At 48.6% G+C, this 26041-nt stretch overlaps 1 protein-coding gene across 1 annotated transcript in view; it reads left to right on the forward strand.

Annotated features, from left to right (window-relative positions):
- CADM4 (cell adhesion molecule 4) overlaps positions 1-26041 on the forward strand; it is a 139044-nt gene that overhangs the window by 103695 nt on the left and 9308 nt on the right. Inside the window, exons 2-4 of the mRNA XM_082232704.1 lie at positions 20157-20303; positions 21537-21689; positions 24994-25134. Coding sequence (XP_082088830.1) covers positions 20157-20303; positions 21537-21689; positions 24994-25134 — 441 coding nt within the window. The remainder of the gene's footprint in view (positions 1-20156; positions 20304-21536; positions 21690-24993; positions 25135-26041) is intronic.

The following is a 26041-nucleotide window of genomic DNA, read 5'->3' on the forward strand; positions in this document are numbered from 1 at the left end:
CAAACAAACAATGAAATAGTAAATGAATAATGAATAAAATAAATGAATAAAAATAACAAAGAAATAAAGAAACAAATACAGTCATACCTTGGATCTCAAACACCTTGGCTCCCAAACAGATTGGCTCCTGAATACCCCAAACCCGAAAGTAAGTCTTCCGGTTTTTGAATGTTCTTTTGGAAGCCGAACGTCTGATGGGGCTTCCGCAGATTCCAATTGGCTGTAGGAGCTTCCTGCAGCCATTCAGAAGCCACGCTTTGGTTTCCGAATGTTTTGGAAGTCGAATGGACTTCCGGAACGGATTCTGTTAGACTTCCAAGGTATGACTGTAATGATAACATTTTCCTGCAACCCAAGAGTCCATCGTTTAGGAGCCACCGAGACCCTTTGTGCTTTGACTCCTGACTGGATGAACATGTACAATGTTATTCTCCTCGCCCCCCAGGATTCCCAGAAAAGGATCCAGGGCAGTATGTTCTTCCCTACCTGCCTGCCCTGTGCGTCGGTTTCTTGTTCCTGTGCTTCGCAAGCTGCGCCTGGCTAATGAGCCAGCACATGCAGCCTCCCGTTAAGCGGTTTGGCGCATCCAGGACTTTTAATACTGCATTGAGTCCCAAGCATAGATCTGTGGGCAGGAGAAGCCCAGGAGCAAGTGGATCAGACCTGCTACCTTGCTCTCTCCTGAACCTGGGTCATGGTAGATGCATCTCCGTCTGGCCACATTATTCCCCCTTCCCCTCCCTTCTCTGCCCACAAAGGCTTTGTTTGCACTGTCTCTGTGCATCAGGGTTAGCCAGGAGCGAATGCTCCTTTGCATACATGAGGGCCCCATGGCATAAGGTTACCATATTTTTTTCAAAGAATCCGGGGGCACATATTTTTTTTGAAAAGAGAAAAAAAAGTTATTAAAAAAAGAATTTTTTTAAAAAATTAAGAAGTAATATATTCTCTTCTGTGGCCTCCTCTGTCACACAGCCTTCCTCTGGGCCCCGGCCTTCTCTCTTGGAGCACTAGCCGCTGTGGAGTAGGCTCGGGTGCTCTCTCCTACCTTTCTTCCTCAGTGGCGGCAGCAGCATGGCAAGGTTGGGGCTTCCCTCTTCCTTCTCCTTCTCTCCTCCCCCTCCCAGTGTGGTGTAGTGGTTAAGAGCGGTAGTCACGTAATCTGGGTAACCGGGTTCGCGTCTCCGCTCCTCCACATGCAGCTGCTGGGTGACCTTGGGCCAGTCACACTTCTCTGAAGTCTCTCAGCCCCACTCACCTCACAGAGTGTTTGTTGTGGGGGAGGAAGGGAAAGGAGATTGTTAGCCGCTTTGAGACTCCTGAAGGGGAGTGAAAGGCGGGATATCAAATCCAAACTCTTCTTCTTCTTCTTCTTCTTCTTCTTCTTCTTCTTCTTCTTCTTCTCCCTGTGTTGGCTCTGGGGTTTTCCTGGCCCCGGAGCACCAGCGGGCACTCGGCTGGGTGCTCTTATTCCCAGCTCGATTTGAGTCACAGGTGTGTGTGTGAGTGTGTGTGTGTCAGCGGTTCCCCCATTTGATGTGCTGGGCATCCCTGGTTCCCCCTCAGCAGTGGTGGCAGCAGTGGCAGTCTCAGCAGGCTGGAGCCAGCCTGGTAGTGCAGTTGGCTCTGGCTGGCTTCAGGAGCTGCTCGCTGCCATGGCAGCCACCATTTTGCCTTGCCAGAAGTCCCCATATTTATAAATATAAATATTTATAATATTTTATTAAGTTTTATCAATAGAAAAGTTCAGAAAAAAATAAAAAATTACAGAATACAAAAATACAGACATTAAACACAAAAAAGAAAAAGAAAAAACACATATAAAAGAAAAGAAAACTCCTTCTTTTTTGATTTCTCATCTTTAGTTAACTTATTTTCCTGACTTCCTCACGCCTCCCTTTTTTGTATCCCTTTTAAGAATTGGTTCAGCAAATTCATATCCTATTAGTTTATCTATTATCAATCCCATCTTACATTTTACCTTGTTGCTAGAACCCCTTCAATTCATTTCAATGTCATCAGCATTCAAAATTTTTACAATGTTTCTGTAAATAAGTTTTAAATTTACTCCAATCTGCTTCCACCAACTCTTCTCCCTGGTCTCGGATTCTGCCAGTCATTTCCGCCATTTCCATATAGTCTATTAGTTGCATCTGCCATTCTTCCAGATTGGGTAAATCTTGTGTCTTCCAATGCTTTGCAATGAGAATTCTTGCTGCTGCTGTAGCGTACATAAAGAAAGTTCTATCCTTCTTTAGCACCGATTGGCCAACTATATAGTCCCCATATAATGTGTCGTTTGCTGTCGAACCAATCACGCAACATTCATTCCCTACTAATAAATCTACAACACTTAAAATATAAATCTGGGGACATTAAATGAAATCCGGGGACAATTTTTGTCTGGGGACAGATTTGTAAATCTGGGGACTGTTCCCAGGAAACGGGGATGTCTGGTAACCATACCATGGCAGGCACACTGTTCAACAGATGTCCAGGAAAGGGAGCAAACGGCAGCAAAGATCAGGTTGAGAGGGTGCCGTTGCCACACAGTTTTCCGCGAGGGAGAAAAGGGTTGAAAGCAAGGGGCAGGGGCCTGAAGGAAGTCTGCACCAACAGATTTCTGGGCTGGTGGGAAAAGAGTCACCAGGAAGAAGGGAAGGGGTACCATGCCAGCCCAATTTAATCCAGCACCAACCCTGAGTCCTGTTGCCAGCCACCTGCGCTTCGTGCCACTAGCACGCATATGCCGAGTAATGCAACCACCCTAATTCCCAGGGGAAGGGAAGGGAAGGAAGTGAGTGCAGCTGCTTCCACCCCGGGGAAGAGAGGGTTGGAAGAGAGCCTGAATGCATCCATCCGAAGCATGCACAGTTGACTCCAGAGTCTACAGATGCGCATGGAAAACAAGTCCCCCATCTAAGCCGAAAGGCTTCACACATCCGGGCCAGTCATACATTGCAGAGGCTTCAGCTGCTTTCTGGAAACTGGGTACCAGCTGGCCCTCCACGCCCAGTCCAAATGGTTGATTAGCATCGCCTTTAATCCATAGGCCAGACCCGCCAAATGTAAGAGACCTCCAAACCCCATGTGAATGTCCCTGTTCTCTCAAGAACTGCTGGAGTAGCGAAGGAGAGCCTTTTCAGAAGTGGCATCAGTTCTTTAAATTGGCCTTCTATGCCTCCTTGTTATTGCGAATTCATGATGATTTCTGCTCCTGATGACCATAGGGTGGTTTTACATAGTCCTGCTTATGCCTGCAAAGGTTTGGGAGTGGACATGCCACCTCTGTCTGATCGGTGCGTGCTTCAGTTGTGATTCCTGCATTTCAGGGGGCTGGACTAGATCAGGGATGTCCAGCTCCCAAGAGACTGCGATCTACTCACAGAATAAAAAACTGGCAGTGATCTACCCCTTTGGGGGGGGGGAGTTCAGGTCAAAGTTGTTGAGCTTTCTTGGAGAGGAAAATGTTGGAATTTATTAAAGGGGAAAAGTTGCTCACCAAAATATCACTAAGGAAACAATCAGCCTCACAGCAAAAACTCCGTCTTCCATTCTAGCGATCATGCGCGAATGGAGGATGGGCCAAGGGGGCAGGGGCAGATGATCTTATACTGCCACAAAGGAAAAGGAGCCTGCGACTGACTGTGATTGACCAAAACCTCCTGGGGATCGACCTGTTAGACATCACAGGACTATATGATCCTCACGTTCCCTTACCATTCTATAGTTCCTGTTGCTTCCTGCTGAAATGCTCAACTTTCATATACCAGAAGTGTTCCACTTTATTTTCCTCCTGTCCCGACTTTTGTTGCACGTTGGCATCAAAACACCCCCTCCAGACAGCAATAATACAACAGCATTGGGAAGGGGGAGGATTGCAGGACAGCTAATAAACTGGAACAGGTTTTGGGATAGTCCAGTATAAATCCACCACTAATGTGCTGTAATTGCATCAGTGACACGCTGCAGAATACACTCTTTAAAAGAAGAAACAATCTGGAGGGGCCCCAGGCCACCTCAAGTAGTTTCCCTGTTGCTTAGAAAGGCCATTTTGGGATCTGATTGCTCAATAGATATATATTTAATGCTGCTGTGGTTGTTTCACGCTGCTTCTTATTACCGGCTTTTAGTATTTCAGTTGTGTGGTTGTAAAATTTTGTATGCTGCTTTGGGCAATGATGTTCCAACAGGGGCCTGTAACTGATGTGTACGAATGAATGCACGCATTCATCTGATACTGGCAATTTTCAGTCTTGGCGTGAGAGATGACCCACATCTGCCCTCAGTCTCCCACCATTCAGCTTCACCAGGTGGCTCCAGTAGTAATGAGAGAGCAAGAAAAACTCCTTCCTATCCACTTACCTTATTGACTGGGACCAGGACCCTGAGGTTGCTGGACTCCATTTCCCATCACTGCTGACCATTAGCCATACTGACTGTGACTGATGGGAGATGGAGTCCAACAACATCTAGAGATTCCTCAGTGCTGCCTTAGTGAGGTCCCATTGTCAGAGTACAAGACCTCCCTGCTGGGCAACTGCAGGGTCCAGTTAGCACAATGTTTGTGGATCCAGCCGTGGCCAGTCCCTATACCTGTGGGAACCTAACAAGCACAGTGTGAATTTGATGGCCCTTTCCTATTGTTGTGCAGCCTTGCATTTGCTAACTTGCTTGGTAGCCGTCGGCTTTTGATAACTGGCCACAAAAGAGACTTCTCCGCAAAGCAGTTTACCCTAACATAATGCACGTTTGCTTATTTTCACACTTGCATGCATTTATATGCATGCTTTACCCTGGTACGTGCAGTTTTGCATGTGTTACTCGACCAGAGAATTGCATTGCAAAATTGGGAGAAGTTTGGATTTTGAAGGACAGCTGTGTTTTCAGTTCACATCTTGCTTCAAAAAATGTGAATTCAGAAAGTTTGCCTTCAGATGTGAACTGCGTTGAATTTCTCACCTATTCCTACCCATAGCTTAGGGCTTCCAACTTTTGAAAGCAGCCCCCACCCAATGTAGCAGCCCCTGCCTGGTGATTTATTTTGGTTTAGATCCCACACAGGGCAGGGCGGATGCTGGTTTGTGCATCTGAGCCATCAAAGGGAAGGGGCAAGAACTGCTTCCTCCCTCCCTCCCACCTTTTCTCTCTGGCTAGTTCCCAGCCCAGTTGGCCTGCAAATCCCGGTGTGAGATTTGGTTCCTCTGACACCATCCCAAGCGGGCGCTGCCCAAACTAAGGTCCCCCTTTCTTTGCTGAAAACACCTGTGCGTTGGGGCTTAAAATAGCACCAGTCTGAAGAGGGGATTGCTCTTTCTGCTTTGGTTTATTATGTTAGGAAAACAGCAGGTGTATGTGTGGTGGTGGGGAGTGTGACCCTTTCAGAGGAGCGGAAATGTCAACCTTTGCTTGTGTCCTTCCGCCTGCTTGTGTGTGGTCGCATGCGAATCGTCGGGTGACCCAGCAAACAAAACAGAGGTCACCAGCCATTCATTGCGGCCTGCCAGGTGTTTTTCAGTGTCTCTCTTTCCCCCTCCTCCCTCCAACCCCATTTTGCAATTTGCAGCTGGTGGAAAAACTCAGAAGTTTACCTGAATGGGTGAAGTTGGAAGCTTGGTGGCTGGGTGGGGTCTCCTTAATCCTAGTCCAATACTGTAGCCACTGTACCACATTGCCTCTTACGTGTTTTATGTTTGTGTGTGCATATCTATATCTACAGTGGTGCCTCGCAAGACGAAAAGAATCCGTTCTGTGATTCTCTTCGTCTAGCAGTTTTTTCGTCTTGCGAAGCAAGCCCATTGACGGATTAGCGGATTAGTGCTATTAGCGCTATTAGCGGCTTTTAGCAGCTTATCTGCTGATCGGATCAGCTGATAAGCGGCTTAGCAGCTTAGAAAAAGGGGGGAGGGGAAAAAACCAGCAGGAACTCGCAAGACATTGTCGTCTTGCGAAGCAAGCCCATAGGAAATTCGTTTTGCGAAGCACCTCCAAAACAGAAAACTCTTTCGTCTAGCGAGTTTTCCGTCTTGCGAGGCATTCGTCTTGCGGGGCACCACTGTATAACTATATCTATATCTATATATCTGTGGGTGTATGTGTCCCCGCACCATGCTGCTAATGTGTGAGATTTTGAGCCTTGAACCTATCTTAGAATTTAATAAAGGGCAATGAATCTGAGCATGTGTGGAGTTCTTTTCTCCCCCTGCTGTGTAGCCGCAGTCATGGTTCATGCACCAAGGTTTCTCCAGGGCACATAACTGAGCAATGTTGCAGTGAAGCAAAAGCCCATGTTTAAATACTGGGAGTGGGAGAAGGAACTGTTTTGGTGCAAGGCAAACTATCCATTTGTAGACATTGCAAGCTGAAAGCATTCAAGCTGTAGCCAGGAGTGTATTTGCAGCTGAGTGGACATTACTGACGAACGGAGAGCCTGGTAGATCCTCAGGAGCAAAAGTGAATGATAGAGGGAGGGAGGGAGGGAGGGAGGCAGGCGCTGGTCTCCCTTGCCTTAACTCTGCTTTGGCCGAGCATGCCAGGCACCCCGGATAATGGCAGCTTCCACCTGACGCCTGTTGAACTGAAGCCGGTGGGATGTCCAAGGGCGGCAGATGGTCTTCATCCAGGGAAGAGTCCAAGACCCATTAAGGGCGAAGGGGGCCTGCCAGGGCTTTATGGGCATGGGCTGGTTCACTGTGCAGCACAGTATGGCTCAGACACAGCTGCCAGGACCAGCCAACCAGGGATGCAATGAGGTTTTGTATTGTAGTGCCTTGGCCAGAACATATAAAAGTAATGTCTTGTGTCTTGCCTCTCATTTTCCCTAACTGGATTGTGGAGCTCCTGCTGCTGCTGCTGTGCTGCTCAGCTGCTCCCCACTGGCCTTCTCCATCTCTTGCATGCCCTTTGAGCTGTATGATGGACTGGAGAGGCCTAGGAGACAATCTCCACTCAGGGCCCATCCACATTTTGGTTTGTTCCATGATGTCTAGGCATGGGTCCAAAAGGTTCTGTTCTGTTCTGCTTTCCCTGGGAAAACCCACTGTTTACTACTGAATGGAAACAAAACATCAATTGGGTTTTCCATGGAATGACATTTGTTCCGATTCAGCAGCAAACAGCGGGTTTTCTTGGGGAACAGAAGAAAAACCTATTGGACCCATACCTAGAAGTAATGCAACAAACAGAAGAAATCACAGGACGAGCAAAAGTGTGGATTGAGCCTGTCAGCCTTGAAGTTCCTTGGACCATCCATCCATGATAAAACCAAGGAGACAGAAAATACCGGTGCCTTGTACCCTGAGTTCCTTGGTGGATGGGCAATATATATATTGCCCATCCACCAAGGAATTATATATAATTATATATAAATTGCAATTATATATAAACCGTAAATTGGCATTTCTCTTCCATTTTCTCTGAGGGCTGGCCTCTGGCTCCTTCTCTCTTTGAGCCTGCACCTGTCGGCAACATCCCTCATTTTGCTGCCCAGCCCTTTCCTTGAGCCCTTGATCCTCCATGGAGCAGCAAGATCTGAATGCATCACGATCTGGGTAGGAGGGAGGGAAGGAATTGCAAGGTGTTCCCCCTCCAGACTTGTGTTTCATTGCAGGTATATTTCCCAACATGTTCTTGGCACAAGAATTAGCGGTGGTTTTAGTCTGCTTTATTAGTTGTTGCAATGCTTCCCCGAGGCTACCGCATTATTGCTGTCCAGAGGGGCTATAGCACAAACGTAGCAGGACAAAAATAAACCAGAGCATTTGTGGTATAAAAAATGATGGGATTTCAGCAGGAAGTTGTGGGATATGCATTGACTGGAAATGAAACACTGCAACTGCCCAAAAGCCTTTGCCCGCACTACTGAAAGTGGAATTGCTTGTGACTGCCCCAATAGCACCGAGAACACAAATCATCATGAATGTGCAATTAGAAAAGATGTCTGGAGTGGTCCTAATTCTACTGGGTGGATTCAACTTTTACCCAATTCCTTAGAAAAGCACAAGATGTGGTGCCCATGGTACTTGCTCAAAAACCCATGTGTGCTCTCATTCCTAAAAAGGTCAGTGAACCCTAGAAGGTGACTAGCAGAAGTACAGTGGTGCCTCGCAAGACGAAAAGAATCCGTTCTGTGATTCTCTTTGTCTAGCGGTTTTTTCGTCTTGCGAAGCAAGCCCATTGACGGATTAGCGGATTAGCGCTATTAGCGGCTTTTAGCAGCTTATCGGCTTATCGGATCAGCTGATAAGCGGCTTAGCGGCTTAAAAAAAGGGGGGAGGGGAAAAAACCGCAGGAACTCGCAAGACATTTTCGTCTTGCGAAGCAAGCCCATAGGAGATTCGTTTTGCGAAGCACCTCCAAACCGGAAAACTCTTTCGTTTAGCGAGTTTTCCGTATTGTGAGGCATTCGTCTTGCGGGGCACCACTGTATAAGTATAGTCAACACCCCATGTTTTGTGTTTTGTTTTACTGCCCAGATTTGCCCAACTGTTCCTTACTCTTTCACACTTAAGCAGTGTGACCACCCCAAAACATTTGCGGGTCAAACAGTATTGAAATTGGATTGCGGGTTTGACCACTCCAATAGCATCAGGAACACAAACCATCATGAATGTGCAATAAATAGGACATCTGGAGGGGCTCAAAGTTGTTGTTTCCTGGTTTCAGGGGAAGAGAAATAAAAGTGCATAGAGCAAATATGGGGAACCAGTTGCCAGGAAGGATGTTAATTGTTGTTCATCAACACCTGGAGGACCACAGGCTCCCCACACCTGGCTTAGAAATATCTCATCCAGGTAGTACTGCAGCAGAAGAGCTGTCCATACAAAACGGCTGCCCTAGGCTGTCCCCTTTGAGAATCTTCTATTCTTAAATCCAGGTTTTTTTCTTATTGCCATGTATAAGATGCAAGGTTACTGCAGGCCAAATGGAGAGTTGTTCCTGGTGTCCTTTGCTTTATTTGGCTTGTGCTTGGGGCTGCAAATGCATCTGCAAGTCCAGGGGGTCGGGATGCAGTGCCAGGACGTGCCCCAGCAGCAGCGCGATGCCAGCTGCCCGACAAAACACTCCCCGTGATGGATGGTGCCAAGGCCAGGACAGAACAGGACCCATTGTTCCCTTCTGGAGTCAGACGGAGGGACGTCTGCAGATGCCCTTGTTCTTGTTTCCCCGAACACTGTTCCCCTTAACGCATTGATTCAGGTTGTTTTGATGTATGGCCAGTCCTCCTGTCCTAAGGGGCTTTCGGGCAGGATCGTAGACTCGCAGAGGGCAGGGAAGGAAACCTGAAGATCCGACTCTCCAAAACTCCTGCCCAGAGCCTTCTGCACTAACCCTCCTGTTCCCCATGTATCAAGACAGCAGTCGTAAACAGAGGAGAGAAGCCTCTGTTCCCAGAAGACTCGCAGTTGAAGGACACAAATGACTTTATGCCCATCTGCATGCTACAGATGGGAGACAGTGTGTGCGTGATGGCGAGCCGAGCTTGGGTAGAGTGATCCACGCAGGCAAAAGAGCATTATGGGGCGTGGGGGTGTGGTGCTTGCAGATGTGAACAGTTTTGCAGCCACCAATCATTGGGGTTCTTCTTTAAGCTGCAAGTGGAATAGTCACTCTTCTTTTAGACTTCTGGAATCCTGAGTGACATCCTGCAGCCAGGTGGGTATTGCCGCCTCTCCCTGTCCCCATCTTCTGTGTGTGACGGAGGGATTTTTTTAAAAAAGGGACCATGTTATGCGTGTGTGTGTGTGTGGCAGGGGAAGGGTTGTTGCACTCCTAATCATGATTGCCCCTACCACTTCAGTTGGGGATGGGGAGAATAGATGTGGATATAAAGATAAATCTGTTTAGAAAGGGAGGGTTAATTCCTAAAGAGGAGAGATGGTCCAGAGAGAAGGAATTGGCTAGTGCCATGTATACAGGCTCTAACTTGCAACTACTATAGAGCTACACAACGGATCATCTACACCTGACATCCATGCCATTGCGGGGGTTTAATGTTTGGTTTTCTCAGCAGAAGCAAAACCCAGAAGTTCAGCAGGGGGTGGGGAAATGTGGGAGGGAGAACGTTTTGCTCACATAAAAAGTGAGTGAACAAAGCATGGCTATTCTGCAGTAAATGCTCAGTGTGGAAGCTGCCTAAGAAGCTGAATCACTGAGGTCAGCTTTGGCTGGACCAGGTAAAACCCTATTGGCCCTTTGTACCACCCAACTCGGAGCCGGTAACTGCAATGCCACCACCTGGTCACCCATTAGTGGTGATGCTGAAACACAGCCAAGAGAGAGCCAAGTGTGTGTGTCTTGCTCCTAGAGTCCTCTGGCCCAAGTCCAGTTGTTTGAGAGAGAGAGAGAGAGAGAGAGAGAGAGAGAGAGAGAGAGAGAGAGAGACACTTTTAGAGAACACTCTTGGTTTCTGGGTGCTACCGGAAGGGATTTGAAGCCGCACAAAGGCAGAGGGCATCGGAGCTCCAAACCCTTCTGGGGCTTGCAGAGCAGAACTGAGGAGTCCTGTCCAAACCTTTCCTCCCTCTGCTACATTGAAAGTTTGTGACCCCTTTCAACTCCGGGGAAGGGGGAAGGATTCCGCCTGCCTCGAGGGGCTGAGGGGAACACAGTGCATTGAATGCCAGAGAGGAAGGGGGGCATATTTTCAAAGCTAAGCTCCACCCCATTGGCTGGCATTGAACTATGGTTGCCTGCCAGGGACTCCGTTCTGCCCCCCATCCGTCTCGGCACACACAGTCCCTGTGGCAGCCTCGTTCCCATCAATCAGCTGTGGTTATTGTCACCGAGCAAGCGTAGAGTTGCGGGGCCGTGGTGGGGGGAGAGGCTGGTCGAAGGAACAGCGATATTTCTGTAAGATGCCTAAGAGTGCTCATGTTTGTTCCTCAGCTGGAGCAAGAGCGAAACCGTGTGTATCCATGGTGCTAAAGTGGAGCCATGTTGCTATGGATAGAGGCAAGAGGCCCTTTTCTTTTTCTATTTTTGCTCAGGTGGTTCACACAGCGGCCATTTTTGTTGCTCAGAGCAAAACGTCGAAGGGTAAGCTTTTATTTTCCCATGGCTGACTTTGTTCGCCGCTGAGCCGGGTCAACCACAATGCAGCACAGTTCTGCGTTGCTGAGGAGCAACCATCTTTGTTCGGCCACGGAAGACAGCGGAGTGGCTGCCATTTTGATTTTCACTGTCAGAAAGGGCAACAGTTCCTTACGTTGTGAATCACAGCATCGACACAGGCGTCTTTCTTGTGGAGACGGAGAAAATGAGTCAGTGGCTGTTGCCTCTCTTTTCCCCCTGCACAATATCAAAGTAGCCATTTTTCCTATGGAGGAGGAAGAATTGTCAGAGCTGCCAGACTGCAGATGGTGTGTTGGCCATTTATTTTTGAAGAACAGACGTGCTGGTTGAAGTTGCTACCTGACCTGATATTCCCCGCTCAGCCCATTCAGTGCTGCTGCTCGTAATATGCGAAAATGCCTGTTAAAGGAATTAGCAGTTTCATATTTGTCAGGTTTTTTGGTTTCAGTCCTGTTGGTGTACGCCAAAGCAGATGATGTAGAGTCCATTGCACCCATCCTGAGAATCTCTGGTTTGTTTGTTTTTAAAGCACATTTCTAGTCTTTGTGGAGGAAATCCTCAGTAAGGCAGAGCTCAACCAGACTTCCTTTTGTGCTGCACTGTCCTCACTTTAACGCTCTGTGTTCAAGAGGTTTCCCTCCCCCCTTTTCCCTGGTGCACATTGGGACACCAAGGATAATCTAGTCCAACCCCCTGCATTGCAGGACCAACGTGGAGCTTGACACACCCAGCCCTGAGATTTAGAGTCTCATGCTCTGTCACTGAGCTATCTAGCAATGCAAGCAGCAGTCCTCTGAAAACCCAATTGCCGTTCCCTCTGATTCAGCGGTAAAATGCTGGTTTTTCCAGGAAAAGTGCTGGGACAAAACAAAAACCCAAAGCTTGGACACCAAGCTTTCAAGCCCAGATCTGTGCCTAGAAGTGCTGCACAAAAGGACATCAGGATGTGTAGAGTTTGAAGGGGAGGGGATGAAATTCTATATTATGCATACTGCCGAACATATCAGGTTTATTCTGTGGTGGTGATATTAAGTTGCTAAAAGTTAGTAACCCACCACATTTCCCCCATCTGCTGAAACATACCTTTGTTATTTTGGGGGGACTGAAATGTTGGGGCTTGAAATTCGGGATGGGAAGAGAGAAGAACGGTGGCCTCTCTTGGACGCTGCCTTGTCAGTTGAAGAGGATTTTTCCTTGCCTCAAATGATTGGCCAATGGCTGTGTACAAACCACCATTATGTGCTCAACTTACATAGCATGGCTGGAATTACTGATGGATGGATCACTTTGTGTCTCCAGACTTCATCAGTTTTGCCCGAGTTCATTCTGTTCTGCCTCATGTCCACGTTAATCTGCAATCTTAAAAAGGGGAAAGGGAAATCACAGAAAAAAATCTCTTTTCGAAATATGTATTTTTGAACTTATAGGGTAAAACACATTTATAAACATGTATTTGGTGAGAAAATATGTAGATGTAAATGCAATGTGTTTCTAAATGTGTTTTACGATTTTCTATTATGTATTTTGTCCTAAAGTTACATTTTTATACGCATGTTGGCATGCAGATTTTTTTATCTGAGAACTGCATTGCAAAATTCAGAGAAGCGCAAAGTCGGGAGAATCGCAATCTGATCCAAACATTTGGCTGGGAGGTGTGGATCAGGCTGGTTTCCTTAGAAAGGCAGATGTAGCTAAATCCCTAAGCTTCCCTTGGCGGAAATGCTTTGAGTGAATTGTTGCTCATGTGCGGCTGGCGCTGAATGGCGTGTGCGTGTGCGACCACAATCACTTAAAATCAATCTGAGAAATTTGATAGATTTATTAGTTCGTGTAATAGAGTCACATTTGCCTGGTGCATTCTCCTTGCGGTGAGCTTCCTAAAGCGGGCTTTGCCATTTGTAGACATTTTGGTTTTTTGGCTTGCAGCAAAACTGTCCTCCCCTCCCCCCCACCCCCACCCCACCCCTAATAGTGTTGGCTTATTAAGAAGACAAGGATAATTCAGGCACATAAATCTCCGCATAGCCTGTATTTTTTGCCCTGCCAACTGCCTTCCCTTCCATCAAGCTACGTCTTCGCTTCCCTTATGCAACAAATCAGCTCCCAAAAAGCACAATCTGTCGGAAGTTCTCTTCCGCCGGCCCCACCGAAATGGATTTGCATGACCTATTGTTAGCTAGCTTGGGCTCCTGGGACGGAAACTCGGGGTAGAAGTATAAATAAATGAAGATTAAACTGTCCCCAGCCACTTCGCTGCAGAGCCAGCGCAGGCAAAGTTGCTTGCACACCCTCCAACATTTCTCCAATGAAGCAGGGGTCAGCAAACTTTTTCAGCAGGGGGCCGGTCCGCTGTCCCTCAGACCTTGTGGGGAGCCAGACTATATTTTTTTTTTTTGGGGGGGAGAATGAATTACCACAAATAACCACAGGGTTATTACCACAAATAACCCAGAGATGCATTTTAAATAAAAGCACACATTCTACTCATGTAAAAACACACTGATTCCCAGACCATCCATGGGCCGGATTTAGAAGGTGATTTGGCTGGATCCGGCCCCCGGGCCTTAGTTTGCCTACCCATGAAATAGGGAGATGTCCTATTCCATCCCCTCCAACGTTTCTCCATTGAAAATACAGACGTCCTCCAGTGTTTCGCCAAAGAAAGTAGGGACGTCCTAAGAAAAAGCGGAACGTTCTGGGATCAGGTCAGAAACCGGGATGGCTTTGGTAAATCTGGGAGTGTCCCTGGAAAATAGGGACACTTGGAGGCTCTGCACTTGGAAGAGGAGGCAGGCTGCGCAGTGCATGCGTCCGAGAGCTGGCATGATGGTATGAGGGCATCTCTTCCTACCACGCAGGTGCCGAGGGCAGGCTCTGCTCCACAGCATGCACCACTGGTGTAGATTAGACGGCTGGGGCACACACATTCTTGGCACCTTCTATCCCAGGGGTGGAAGGGAAGAAGCAAGGAAATGGTTGGATCTTAGCGGTGTTGGACTCTCGGCGCTTATTTGCTTTCCGGGCTTCGAGTTCCACGAGGGACCCACTGCAGCAGTGGGGTTAATTCCTCCACCCCTGGCACAGGGCCCTGATGGATGGGCCGGCATTTTCAAGTCGTGACCTTTAGTGAGAGGCACATGGCTGGAATGCGTCCTCAGGAATCTCAAACAGGCTGGGGCTACGTGTGTGCCGCAAGAGGGAGCGAATGGTGCCAGCAGGCGGGAGAGGGCAAATGGGGTGGGGTGGGGAGGAAGGGGGAGCCGAGGAATGTATACAGGAGCAGAATCTCACCACGGCCTCTATCGCTTGCCATTAAAAATTCCTCCCACCTCTTGCTTAACTCCTCCAGCCAGCAGTCTTCTGTGCCTCTGTTTTGTTTGTTCGTAATTTCCATCCCACCTTTCTCGTCGAGGCCGCTGGCAATTTTTATAATAAACAAATCAACCCGAAGGACGAAAATAACGGAATGCAAATCCCTCCCACCCTTTGATGAGTGCCCCTTCTTGTGCATGCATTCCTGGCACCCACAAAGCGACAACTCGCACAACTGCTCAGTTGGCTGGGAGCGTGGTGCTTATAATGGCAAGGTTGTATGGGGCAGCTGCATATTCCTACATTGCAGGGGGTTGGACTAGATGATCCTCAGGGTCCCTTCCAGCTCTACACTTCTATGATTCTGTGAACTGCAAGGATTTCATGATCAAACTTTTCTGGGCACCGACCGGTTCAGATGACAGGTGGTAGCAGGAAGCTTCATAGCTGAATACTCTTGCTGTGGCACAACCAGAAAATGTGTAGCACATGAGGCATTCATTCTTTCCTTCTCTTTGACTAGGCAATGTCTGAAGAGCCATTGGGCCCGAGACCCGGGTGGAGCTTGTTTTTGCCCGACGGATGTGTAGCTTTCACACCTGTCAATTTGCGGTTTGTAAAGACGTGGGTCGTCCGAGGCCGTTCGGGGCTCTCTTCCCTGCGTGTTGTGTTCGGAATGTGAGCCGGCAAAAGTAAATGTCAAAAGTGAACTTGGATTTATGGATCAGAGCCCAGGGCATGTGCTTGTGAATTAATTCCTTTCGGGGCACGCAGATTCCGTGGCCTCCGGGGAAAGCGCGTACGTATAGATGTGCCGGGTCATGTCCACACAGGGGCTTCTGCTGCTCCCGGTTCTGAGATGTTAGCATTCCGCTGGGAAGGCAGGAAGCAGTGCTGGGGTGAAGGTTGCAAGCGCCAGCCCTGTCCGGCCTGAACAACGCTGTGCGTGCAATGTCAGCCTGCCGTGGCGGACAGGTGGGGGGATCAGCGTGGGTGGCATACAGGTGCCATGTGGCTTTCAGAAATTGCTGGAGAGCAGGGCTAAAATCCCATGCGGCCAGATTCTGCCTTTTAAGGCTGTGCATTTCCTGTAGGCATTTCCAGCGCCTCTCAGTGTATGCCTCTGTGATCTTTTGTCTCTGCACCTGTGGGATGGTTTTTGTTTTTTGTTTTGCTGCGCATTTGTTCACGTCTCTGCCCATCCCTCCGCCGCTTTGAGAAATCTCTAAATAACAGCAGACGCAAAGGAGAGCATTACTGAGCATTACAGCAACGCTCATTGCCAAGGCGTGCATTCTCTTGCGTGTCCAGGCAGTGATGGCTTGCTACAGGGGAAAGCAGATATCGCTGAGGTTCCGTAATGGATTTAAATATTAGCAGAAGGTATGGGGAAGGGAACACATGTGAAATAATTTTAATGCAGGAATTTTGCACATTTGTTTAATATGTGCAATTTATTCCCCTTGCAGAACTCGACTCTTCTTAATGCAGGGTGTGTGGTTTTTTTAAGGGTGTTCTCAAGGGCTCAGTAAACCCTTTCAGGAGATACAGCCCTTGATATATTTACAGTCAGGGCTAGCTGAGGTGGAAAATCACACATGCTTAGCACACAAGGCACACAGCTTCCATTCATCCCAGTGCAGCTTGTGCAGGAGAATTTCCCAGCGGGTCATTCCCGATGGGTCAGGCCCATCCATCTACTCTGCTGTCATACCTTGGAGCACAAGAGCCATTGCCTGAGATGGCTGCGCACAGCAGCAGTGGTGACGCTCAAAGTCTTCTGTTCCTGCAGGTCACAGTCTGCAACGAAGGGCGTGGAGGGCGCACAGGAGCAGCACTTCTGTTAGAAAAAGGGGTTGGCAACCTCAGCCCCAGGGGCCAAATGTGTCCCTCTGGGCTTCTCTATCTGGCCCTCGGGCTCCCCCCAGGCCCCACCCTTCAGGGATCTTGCTTCACGCCCTCCTTGGTTGTTTGGGCCTGGCTATGGGGATCATGTGTCGTGCTTGATGGGATGGAGGACAGAGAGGAGTGCATGAATATGTGTAGAAACTGGCCGGCTGCCGAAAGGTCCGCATTTCATTGCTCTACCTACTTAGTGGCGCAGTGTGGGCACAAAATTTCAACACCTGGTGCTGCCTCAGTACAGCTGTGTGCTTTCGTCACTGGGCTCCATTGAAACGGCTTCTCCATGTGAACCAGGAAGTGGTCTCTCCAGGCAATGGAATGACTCTTCTTTTCTTATCTCTGTTGCCACGATCTCCTGAGCGATGTGGACGCCACTGAATGTACATGTGTACTCCATCTTTTTCTCTCCCTCCATGCAGCCCTAGGCACTGGCAACCCACACTATGCCACTGTATCCACCTTTCCCTCTGGCCTGACCCACCCATGGCACGTGACCCCTCTGGAAGGATGTCCAGAAGGGAATGAGGTCCTCAGAGAGTGTCCTGGATCAGAACGTCAAGCGCTTGGCCAGAACCTTTTGTCAGGGCGCCTCCCGTCAGGGGGAGACTGGCTGGCCCAAGCTGCGAGGTCAGGGTGATCTCTGGACAGGCCTTCCTCCAATGGAAGGCCTCGCCTCGCCACCCTTTATAACTCCCTCGTTTCATAAAAAGGGAAGAGAGCAAATTTAGCTAATGCGTTTGGAGAAGTGTTGAATGTAAAGCTCAATTTATGTAAAGCTTGCATTGTGCGGGGCTGTACGTGGCGGTGTCTTATGCAGCTCCTGGCGTTTCCGTAGCACGGATAATACTTATAAATCTCTGAATCTTATTACATCTATTAGCGTTCGGCTCTCCCTGTTTAGCATTCATTTAACATGGTGTTTCGAGGAGCTGCCGGAAAGACACGATACTGACCCCAGGCACTTGGATTTCGCGCCCGCATGTAAAGCACCCCTATCTTGAGCCATTTGTCCTTTGCCTTGAGCACCTCTGGGCTGGAAAGGTGACTTAGGAGACCTGTACGTAACCAGGCAAAAGCAAGGAGATGGTGTTGCCCTGGATGAGGCTCTGCTTCTCTTGGGAGGAGGCAGTCACACAAAAAAGTACACATGATGTATGGTTTGTATTTCCTAGCCCTTGCCATCTTCCTCTGCTTCACACGCCCTGAAAGCCAATGTTCCTAAAAGGTTTCCCCCCTCCCATAGTTGCCCCTCTGCTATCTTCATTTTGTTTTATTGCCTTTTCCATTACCACAATATCCCATAGTTTATGACTCTGTAGAATAATTGGCTTGTCTCTTGCAGGGGTGTCGTGTGTTGTTTTTTTGCTTCTGATTAGACAAAGGGCTGTTGGTTGAGCATCGAAAGAGTTGGAGGGGACAAGAAGCCATTTATTTCCGCCGTACCTGCTTGGCAGGGGTCTCCTCTCACAGGCCATTGACTTATTGTCCTCTGGTCCACAGTCTAGATCATTGGGGTGGGGAATGTTTTTCAGTCCAGGTCCTCAACCTTTGAAGGAGCAACAAATGTCAATTTTATCTTTGTGTGTTTCGCTACTTTCCCTGCACAGCCTTCTCTCTACCCTCCGTCCAGGCAAACAAGAGGCTATGGTCAGTGCTCAATGGCATGTTCCAGTCAGGCAAAAACTCTCAAGCTGTGAAGCAAGGCTAGTAAGGGCTGTGGCCTGGGAAGAGTTTCAAAGGCCAGATTGTGAGGCCTGGGGAGACACATGTGGCTCACAGGCCTGAGCTTCCTCAACCCTGTTCTATATAAGTCAGAAAAGTAGTTGCTGCAGATGACTCAAGTAAGCAAGCCCATCAGCACACTTTGCTGCAAACGGTTGCAGTTTGTTCAAGGCAGTGTCCTCCCTCCCGTACCCGCACATGCTAGATTACATAATATTGAGTTGATTATATTTTAAAAAGTCCAATGATACAACAGTAGATGTGAAGAGAGACACATTTTAATGCACTGACTAGAGGTTCTTAGTGGTTGCAGTGAAGCCTCAAGACTGGCTGAGATGCTCTGATGTCACAGAGAAGTTGCACAGATAGGAGTTTTCGGCTGCCATTGACCAGGTTGCGTTTATGCGAGAGAAGGTCAGAATTTTTTTTAAGCAGGGGGCTAAAGTTGGAAGAGAGAGCAGGACAGAGAAACATGAGTTGGAGGAGAGGATCAGGAGAGAGAAAAGGAAACTATGCTGAGCCAAGGAGTAAAGATTGCCACGGCCAGCAGCTTGAAAATTAAGAAGGAATGGAGGTTATATATTTGATTTGAAGCAACCGGTCAACTCTTCTGCCTCAGGCCTTTTGCTTAATATTGCACAAGTCCTACAGCAAGACACCTCTGTGCCCCTTGCGTCCTTTTATAAGACCATATAACACCGGTCTTGAAAGACCTACACTGGCTCCCAGTACGTTTCCGAGCACAATTCAAAGTGTTGGTGCTGACCTTTAAAGCCCTAAACGGCCTCGGTCCAGTATATCTGAAGGAGCGTCTCCAACCCCATCGTTCTGCCTGGACACTGAGGCCCAGTGCTGAGGGCCTTCTGGCGGTTCCCTCGCTGCGAGAAGCCAAGTTACAGGGAACCAGACAGAGGGCCTTCTCGGTGGTGGCACCTGCCCTGTGGAACGCCCTCCCACCAGATGTCAAAGAGAAAAATAACTACCAAACTTTTAGAAGACATGTAAAGGCAGCCCTGTTTAGGGAAGCCTTTAATGGTTAATAGGTTATTGTATTTTAGTGTTTTGTTGGAAGCCGCCCAGAGTGGCTGGGGGGGACCCAGCCAGATGGGCGGGGTATAAATAATAAATTGTTGTTGTTGTTGTTTTGTTGTTGTTGTTGTTGTTGTTTCCCTGGTGGCATGTGAGGGTGTGGCCCACTCATGTGATTACATTTCCCCATATAAAGCAGGTGTAGGGAACCACTGTCCCTCCAGAGGTTGCTGAGCTGCAGCTCCCATCACCCCGTCCATTGGCCATGCTTCCAGGGGCTGATAGCAGTTGTAGTAGAGATTTCTTGCATTGCAGGGGGTTGGACTGCATGACCCTCAGGGCCCCTTCCAACTCTACGGTTATACAGTTCAATGAATCCCCACACTGGATATAAAGGCTTTGACCTCCCCAGGCCTGAACTTCTAAATCCAGCCTGGAAGCCACAGTCCCAGGCTTGCCCCCAAACCCTGCCCACTCACTCATCTCTGACATAAGAAACGAATTGTGACAAGGGCTCTCCGTACATGCTCAGGAGCACTCCTTTGCTCAGAAATCTGGTGAGGTGGAATATGTTCAGGTGGCAGCTCCAACATGCTCTGTCAATGTTTATAATTTTGACTACGCTGTGGGTTAAACCACAGAGCCTAGGACTTGCTGATCAGAAGGTTGGCGGTTCAAATCCCCGCGACGGGGTGAGCTCCCGTTGCTCGGTCCCTGCTCCTGCCAACCTAGCAGTTCAAAAGCACCTCAAAGTACAAGTAGATAAATAGGTACTACTCCGGCGGGAAGGTAAACGGCATTTCCATGCACTGCTCTGGTTCGCCAGAAGTGGCTTAGTCATGCTGGCCACATGACCTGGAAACTGTCTGCGGACAAACGCCGGCTCCCTCGGCCAATAAAGCGAGATGAGCGCCGCAACCCCAGAGTCGGTCACGACTGGACCTAATGGTCAGCGGTCCCTTTACCTTTATGCATGAGTTTATTCTTCACTGGTATGCAAAGAGGGGCTCGGGTGCTGGTACTCAGCCCAGGCGAATCCCTGCTCCCATTAAAGCCCCACTCGCCTCCCGTGAATGTAATGGTAACCCATTCTTTTCTTTCTCTCCCTGCACTAGCCAGAGCTCAGGAGGTCCAAGCTGAGAATGTGACCGTGGCAGAGGGCGGCCAGGCCGAGATCAACTGCAAGCTGCACCAGTACGATGGCTCCATAGTAGTGATCCAAAACCCTTCCCGCCAGACGCTCTTCTTCAACGGCACGCGGGGTAAGAATGGGGCTTCGGGAACGGTGGGGTTGTAGGCTGGGCTGGAAAGCTAGAGGACCATAGAGATGGAGCTGGACGAGAAATGCCACACACTCAATCCCAGGCCTGCCATCTGGACCAGCACCCCCTACACGTCAGCCCACTACAGTGCAACCTGCTGCAAGAAGAGAACAAGTATCATATCAGAGGTGCTTGCAGAGCACATGGATCGAGGCGGGTTAGCCAAGCCAGATGCCTCATGGGGAAGCAAGCACTCAAACAATGTTCTTCCTTTGGGTCACTAGCCAATCTGGCCTGGGCAGTGGGGAATTGATCGGTTACACCCTGAACTTAAAAACAACCAGGTCAGAGTCCAGGGCTGACCCAAGATAGCTTGGGAACTGAGGAGGAAAGTCCAGATGGCACCCTCCCTATGCTAAGTGTATCCAACTACACACTAGGGCTGGACGATATATCAATATATCATCCAACACAGGTTTGAAGTCCATATCATGATATCGGTTTCAGAATTATTGACCTGTCAATATATTGTGAATATATCGTGTAGGTGTGAATGTGTTGTGCAAAAATCACAATGTGGGAAACACCGTGAAGCCAGCCAATTCTTCTCTCGCTTCCTGTAGCCCCTGTTAACCCTGCCGGCTCAGCTCTCCCCTGTCTCCTGCCAGGGGCAGCGAACCACAAGATCAGGCACCAGCAAAAATCCCAATACGGGGAAAACCTGCAAAGCCAGCCATTGCCTCTACGTAGCTCCATCCTTATTTTAGACATTGTGATATATCTGTATATCATGATGTCTCGCTGGTGATATATCACTATGTTGAAAACCAGATATCATCCAGCCCTAGACACTTCTGCAGCTTTCGGTAGCAGCCCTAAATCTTCCTGCCCGAGGGATCTGCTGCATTCTGCCTAATGGTGGGGCCGGCCTGGACTGAGTGATCCTCACTTAGAGAAGCCATGAACGGCACCTCCATGCCACCTGGCATCTTGTCTCAAATAGAGACAGTCCCTTGAGAGAAAGTGGGGAAACCCCCTCCCCAAGACTGTATTTTTATTGCTTCTTATGTATTTGAATTCTATGGAATGCAAGTTGCAGCACGAAATAAAACATAAGAAATAAAAGAAGCAATGGAAATACAATTGAAAACCGTACAGCATCACACCCTGATGACACTCTTCTCATTTCACTGGTCCATAACATGAGACACCTTTTCCTCACCCTCCTTACAGCCCTGAAGGATGAGCGGTTCCAGCTGGTGGAGTTCACCCAGAAGCAAGTCCGCATTGTGCTCTCCAATGCCCGCCTGGAAGATGAGGGCGGCTACTTCTGCCAGCTTTACACAGAAGACACGCACCACCAGATCGCCATCCTCACTGTGCTGGGTACGTGCCGCTTTCCCGCTCCTGCCACCTCTGCCAACAGCTGCCGCCGCCCTATTTCGGGATTGCAACATAAACTGGAAGAAAGAGGAGTTACAGTACCATATCCATGAATAATAATAATAGTTGTTATTATTCCTAAAGCACCCTCTTCGGTCCACCCAGAACCTCTGGGTCTTCTGCAACAATCGAAACACATCACAGATACATTAAAGCCAATTAAGATTTTTAAAAAATAAATACTAACAAAACCCACAAGCACAGTTCTCAGAGAATCATGGAACTGGAATGAAATGGGGTGATCCTCTAGCCTAACCTTCGACTGGGCTCATTGCCAGAAATGTTGGCACAGGCGATGGCTAAGGACGGATGGAGCCACTCTAGGTCTACGTGGAACAACAGAAGCCTCAGAAAGCACCGCTTGCGTATATATTCAGCTTGTTAAATCCAACTAAAAAGTTAGTGGAATTGAAAGATGTGGCAGGTGTCCAAATAGTTTTTCATCCAGCCCTGGTACCTTTGTGACCTTTGGCCACAGGATGCTGGAAGGTGGGAGCAGGTTAGCAAGAAGGTCAGTCCGTTCTTACCTTGCGGTGTTATGATGAATTAAGGCCAATGCAGGCCTTGTGGAAAATTTATTTATATCCCCGCCCTTCCAAGGGAGCCAGGGCAGCAAGCACACCTGTGATAAAGCAATCAAAACATATTTTTAAAGAAATCCAAAATTTCGGATTTTTAAAACACAGATACCTCAGGCTGAAGTAGCATCGGGATAAGTATTTTCATGTTGTGCGCTGCGGCGACCTGGAAGTAAAGGGACGCGTTACTTCCGGGTTTTGCCGCTCACGCATGCGCAGATGGTCAAAATGACACGTGCATGCGTGGAAGCAGTGAATTGCGACCCACGCAGATGCGCAGATGCGGGTTGCATTTGTTTCTGGATGCGAATGGGGCTCTGGAACGAATCCCATTCACATCCAGAGGTACCACTGCATTTATTTTTTGAGGGGAAAGGGTCCCGGAACTCTGTTCCAGAGAGTTCTGGCTGAAAACAAAGCCCTGGTAATTATAATAATTTCTCTCTCACACAGCTTTCATAGAATCTTAGCATTGGAAGGGACCCCAAGGGCCATAGAGTCCAACCCCCTGCAATGCTAGATCATACATGACAGATGGCCATCCAAACTCTGCTTAAAAACCCTCCAGGAAGGAGAGCCCACAGCCTCCCGAGGGAGTCTGTTCCACTGTCAAGCAGCTCTTACTGTGAGGAAGTTTTGCCGAATGTTTAGTCGGAATCTCCTTTCTTACAACTCGACGCCATTGGTTTGAGTCCTACCCTCCGGAGTAAGAGAAAACAAGCACGCTCCCCCTTCCATGTGACAGCCCTTAAGATATTTGAAATGGCTATCATATCTCCTCTCAGTCTCCTCTCTTCCAGCTCTTATCAAGCAACTCCTCATGTTGTCCTGTTGCTTGAGGTGTGACTAGGGTTGCTTTGCCTTGCCTTCCAGTAAGACAACCAGCTTGCACTTGCTGCAAGTGTCCTGCTCCTTGTTCTCTGGCAGAATGACAAACATGGCGCAGGTGTTGCAGGTCAATGCAGCAGCTCCCCTGCCCTCCATGTCTCTGGCCCTATGCCCACCAAGAGACAGAACTCTGGGCCTCCCCTTAAACTCCCTCACAAACACCCCTGTTTGTGAGGTCTGGTCACGAGCTCCCAGGACCTGCGCTGAGCTAAGTTTGACTTCCCCCAAAGAATCCTGGGAAATTTCATTTGTTCAGGGCTCTGGGAATTGCAGCTCTGTGCACGACAAACTAAAGTCCCCAGGATTCTTTAGCCATAAATATATGGTGTGGTGTGGATGTGGCGAGATGGAGAGGGAGACAGAAAGCTGCCTCGTCGAGTCAGATCGCTAGTCCGCCTCGCTCAGTCTCCCTAGGCTTTCAGAAAGGAGGCTTCCTGCAACCTTAACTGAGACCTCCTCCTGCATGCAGAGACCTTCTGCATTCCCCAGCCTGTAATTTCAAGCGCCTACCTAACCTCCCACACAATCACTAGACATTCATATGCTTCTTTTAAGGCCAAGCATTGACAACCCGTATGATCATGCTCCGAATCAGTATGCTGTATAATTTGCCCAAAGGAAGGGGTGGGGAAGCCTCCACATTCTGCACTAACAGAAGCTAAATCAGGTATTCTTAGGAAATTATGCAAATGTCTGCTTCTTTTCCATAATTCTAATTTTGCAACTGGGGCTGGGCGAGGGGTGTGTGTGTGTCTGTGACAACGAAGAGCAATGCAGAGCAACAAAATCCCATTTCCTGACTCTGATATTCTGTTCACTTGCATCCGTGGCTTCCGATGTGTTATTTTTCCCCACCCTAATTTAAGGCCTGTTTTGTTTTTGACCTGAAAGTGGAATTTCCCAGGATGCATTTGTACTGGTGATCTTGAGGAATCCTGGAACAGTCACAGAGGCCCACCTGAAGAGCTCACCACCCTTGCCGTTGGACCCCCTAGTTAGTGGTGGGGAACTGGCGGCCTTCCGGATGATGTTCCGTCTTCTCTGACCACTGGCCACACTGGCTGGGGCTGGTGGAAGCTGCCACTGGGGGTTACCTGCTTACCCAGTGACAGGGCCTTCTCAGTGGTGGCTCTCCATTTGTAGCATGTCCTCCCTAGTGAGGTGCATCTGTCTCAGGCATTGGGTGGCTGAAAGGTTGCTGGAAGCGCTGGAATTATTAGCTATGAGAGTGTGGGCTATTGGGTTTCCTAAATAAAATTTTAACTGGGTTTTCTTTTGCCAGTTTTTAAAAGATTGTTTTGAGATGTTTTAGTTCAGGGGTGGCCAACTTCCAAGAGACTGTGATCTACTCACAGAGTTAAAAACTGGCAGAGATCTACCCCCTTTTGGGGGATTCAGGTCAAAGTTATTGAGCTTTTTTATAGAGAGGATAAGAGCCCCGTTTTTAGGGGTGCAGGTCAAAGATCTAGAGCTTTTTTTAGGGGAGCCAAAGTTTCTGAGCTTCTTTGGGGGGAGCCAGTGATCTACCACAGACGTCCACTGATCTACCAGTAGATCTCGGTCTACCTATTGGACATGCCTGTTTGAGTTGTATGCTATTATAGGATATAAACTGAATAAAACATTTGAAGGACCACAAGTTCCCCACTCCTTCTCTGGTTGGGTTTACCAGATCCGAGACAGATTTGGGTGCCTGTGGAGGTGATGCTGTGGTGGGATCCGGTGCTGTGTTGGAGACAGCCCCACTGCCTGCCCCATAACCCAACTGCTGTTCCTTACAGTGCCCCCTGACAACCCCTTGGTGGAGATCAAGGAACAGGCCGTGGAAGGAGGAGAAGTGGAACTCACCTGCAGCGTCCCCAGGTCACGCCCTGCTGCCACGCTGCGCTGGTACCGGGACCGGGACCGGAAAGAGCTGAAAGGTGAGGGAAGGAGGGAGGAAACCAGGGACTTAGCTTCCGGCAGGAGTTTGGCCCCAAAGCTGCAGAGCTGTGATTTCCCATGCCAGCTGACCTTCCGAAGTGGAATGCGCAGAACGGGACATAGTTTTCCTTTAGATTTTTCTCCTACTTGGGTGAAGCAATAATAATAATAATAACCATCAAAGATGCATATCTTAGGGTGAAACAAATAATTTAGGGTGAAATAAATTTGGAAACGTGTGCACTGAGATGAAATACATATTTAAATATTATTTTATGCACTTTTTTAAAAAAATACAGTATTGGAACAGAATGTACACATGTGAACCTGGTAGGAACTGATCTGTCGTTGGGGACATGAGTTAGCTTAGTACTGGGATATCCAGTTAATACACTTCTAGAAGGTGCTGGCTCTTTTTCAGCTTGGGATCGGTTTTAGGGAGCGTCTCCCCAATAAAGTTTGTCATCTCCAAACGCCTGAGGCTGCATCCATATGTCTCTTTAACTGCACCATATACACGAGCTGAGTTTATTAGCAGCTACTCCTACTCTTCCCCCTGCCTGCCCAGAAAATACTTAAAATAGAAGGGCTTGTTGGCATCTTAAAGGCAGATGTTTCTTTTGGGGCTCCTTTTAGACTCGTAAGTAGGCTGCTTCTGGGTCTCTCCCAGCGCTTCTTGGCTGCCAGGAACAAGTTCTCTGCGCTTGCGTTGGAGGCAAGTAGGAGTAATGTTATGCGCTCCTACCCCTCCCGAGCACGGCGGTTGCATTTTAATTGTATGTAATTTAAAAATTAGAAAAGGAGAAAAGAGCCCCGCGGCAAGGCGTGACGCCTTAACTCAGCTTTAAAGGGACGTTTGCAGGCGCTCGGCGGGGTTGGCCAGCGGGGCTGGTGACATGTTCTTTG

The sequence above is a fragment of the Podarcis vaucheri genome (assembly GCF_965113315.1).
Source record: "Podarcis vaucheri genome assembly, chromosome: 7".
In the NCBI taxonomy this organism is placed as follows: domain Eukaryota; kingdom Metazoa; phylum Chordata; class Lepidosauria; order Squamata; family Lacertidae; genus Podarcis; species Podarcis vaucheri.